The sequence below is a fragment of the Camellia sinensis genome, chromosome 14 (assembly GCF_055761805.1).
Source record: "Camellia sinensis isolate YWXY chromosome 14, ASM5576180v1, whole genome shotgun sequence".
Classification (NCBI taxonomy): domain Eukaryota; kingdom Viridiplantae; phylum Streptophyta; class Magnoliopsida; order Ericales; family Theaceae; genus Camellia; species Camellia sinensis.
The window spans coordinates 114,933,468-114,936,279 of record NC_138974.1 but is presented as its reverse complement, the minus strand read 5'-3'; the positions used below and the strand labels follow the sequence as shown (position 1 = coordinate 114,936,279).

The window sequence follows — 2,812 nt, the reverse complement described above, 5'->3', positions numbered from 1 at the left end:
CTAAGACTGATCCCACCAACTGACCATGGCTGCCCAGCAATTCCAAACCAGAGGACAGAACAAAAACACATGCTCCAAAGACTCCTCCTCACTCTGACAGAACACACACTGGGACACTGCATTGGCAGGTAAGACCCCAATCCTATGTAGGAATGACGAAGTCTTTACTTTGCCTCTCCAAGCCAACCAGCAGAAGAATTGCATCTTTGGAGATGCCATACTTTCCCACACCTCAGCTGGCACCCTCACACCTGATTCTTTAACTGCAGCCCACCAGCACCATACTGAGGATACTGAAAACTTCCCAGATTTATCTGCAAGCCAGGAACAAGAGTCTTCAATTTCCTCCCTGAGTGCAGGAGATGATTCCAGAAATCCGGACAGCCTCTTCACTTCCTCATCCTCCCAAGCCAGCAGACGTCTTCTAAATTGAAATTGCCATACCCCAAGACTCTTTTTTGCACTTATTTGCAATAAGGATTCTTCCTTCTCAGTGGATAGGCTATTCAATTTGGGGTAATCCTCCTTCAAACTTCTACCATTAAGCCAAGCATCTGTCCAAAACTGAATGCTCTTTCCATTACCCACTGATAACTTTAGGTTTTATTCATAGTATTCACCCATAGGCTGGTTTATTGAATTGAGCTGCACTATATCTTTCCACACAGTGGACACCCCATCTGTGCTTTCCAGAGATGGCACCCAACCCCCTCCAAATCTGCCATATTTTGAGCATACCACCGATTTCCACAAGACTTTATCCTTTCCACCATATCTTCACCACCATTTCAGCAACAGACACTCATTCACCTCACCCAAATCCCTCACCCCCAAACCCCCTTGATTTTTGCTTTTTGTTACCTCACCCGAACCTACCAAATGAACACTCCTCTTTGTATCTGCTCCACTCCACAGAAAATTGGACTGAATTTTGACCAAAGCCTTAACAATCCCCTTAGGCATTTTGAAAATGGAGAGAAAGTAGATAGGTAAATTAGTGAGAAATGATTTAATAAAGGTCAAAGGCCCGGCAAAAGAGAGTAGTTTTCTTTTCCAAGATGACAACTTCTTTCTCACCTTCTCCACTATTGGACTCCAGGTGCTCTTCCTCTTGGGATTGGCCCCTAGAGGCATACCTAAAAAGGTAAAAGGTAATTTCTTAGAGATACAATTCAGTCTTTGAGCCAAACCCAAAATTTCCTCCTCTTGAAAACCCACACCGCACACTACACTCTTATGATAATTGATTTTCAAACCGGATATCACTTTAAAACACCTCAACAACCTTTCAATATTTAGCACCTCCTCCATACCACCTTCACAAAACACTATTGTATCATCTGCAAATTGAAGATGTGAAATTCGCAGATCATTACCTCCTACTGAGGCACCTCTAAACAGGCCTATCCCCACTGCCCTAACCAATAGTAGATTGAGAGCTTCAGCTGCAATAATGAACAAAAAAGGTGAAAGGGGATCACCCTGCCAAAGCTCCTTCTGTGGCTGAAATTTGTCTGTGGGTGAGCCATTAACCAAAACAGACACCTTGGTTGTAGAAACACAAGTCCTCATCCAGCCTATCCATTTCTCACCAAAACCAAAGTTGTTCAACATCGACCACAGAAACTCCTAATTAATTGAGTCATAAGCTTTTTCGAAGTCTAATTTTAGGATAACACCTTTCTTTCTTGATCTTTTCCATGCATCTACAACTTCATTGGCTATTAACACACCATCTAAAATGTACCTTCCACTCACAAAAGCAAACTGTACTTCACTAATCACTGATGGCAGAACTCTCTACAGTCTTCTGGAAAGCACCTTTGACAAAATTTTATAGACCGAGCTAACTAGGCTTATAGGTCTATAATCCCCCATTCCTACTGGATTATCCTTCTTCGGAATCAGTGTAATGAAAGAACTATTGACCCCTTCAGGCAGCTTACCATTTTGGTAAAATTCATTCACCATTTGTAGTATCTCCCCTTTCAATATAGACCAGCACTGTTGAATGCACTTCATATTAAAACCATCTGGGCCTGGTGCTTTGTTCCCATCACAATCCTTTACTGCATTCCATGCCTCATCTTCTAAGAACTCAATTTCCAAGTTGCCAACATCCACAGTACTAATAACAGCAAAAGGGCCTAGAATTTTGGGTCTAACCTTCCAATTCTTAGAGAACAACACATTGAAGTGCATAGCCACTTCTTGTTTCACCTGAACTGGATTCTCCACCCATGTACCCTCCACAACAAGAGAGTCTAACAGATTTTTCCTCTGCCTTCTACTTGCCATAATGTGAAAGTACCTAGTATTTTTATCCCTAGAATGAGCCCATACCTGTCTGGACTTTTGATGCCACAACCTTTCCTTACTCCTACTAAGCTGCCACACCTGGCTTCTAACTTCTCTTCTTCGCTTGAGTTCCTGAACTTCAAGGGACCTAGACTCTGCCTTCAAATCCCATTCATGTAGCTCCTCCTCTGTTGCCTTTAACTGAGTGTCTATATTGCCGAACACCTCCTTATTCCACACCCTTAAGTGACTCCTAAGCATATTCAGTTTTTTCATCTCTAAACCCAGCCCACCCTTGAACTTGAGCTTCCTCCCACCTCTTTTTGACTTCTGACATGAATGCTTTATGAGATAACCAGGCATTTATAAATTTCAAAGGTTTTGGACCCCAATCCCTATCATCTTCCTTAATCAAGATTGGGCAGTGGTCAGAAATTGACCTAGGTAGACCCAATTGCTTAAAAGAAAACATTTCTATCCACTCCAAGTCTAACAGGAATCTATCAATCCTACT

At 42.2% G+C, this 2,812-nt stretch overlaps 1 protein-coding gene across 1 annotated transcript; it reads right to left on the bottom strand.

The window, feature by feature from the left end:
- Positions 1 to 1,614, bottom strand: LOC114320084 (uncharacterized). The gene is made up of 3 exons (XM_082905217.1): positions 1,286 to 1,614; positions 1,078 to 1,136; positions 1 to 587 (listed from the first exon to the last, which is right to left on the bottom strand). Exons 1-3 carry the CDS (start codon positions 1,612 to 1,614, stop codon positions 1 to 3), a joined length of 975 nt encoding a protein of 324 aa, XP_082761343.1.
- Between the last annotated feature and the right edge of the window lie 1,198 nt (positions 1,615 to 2,812).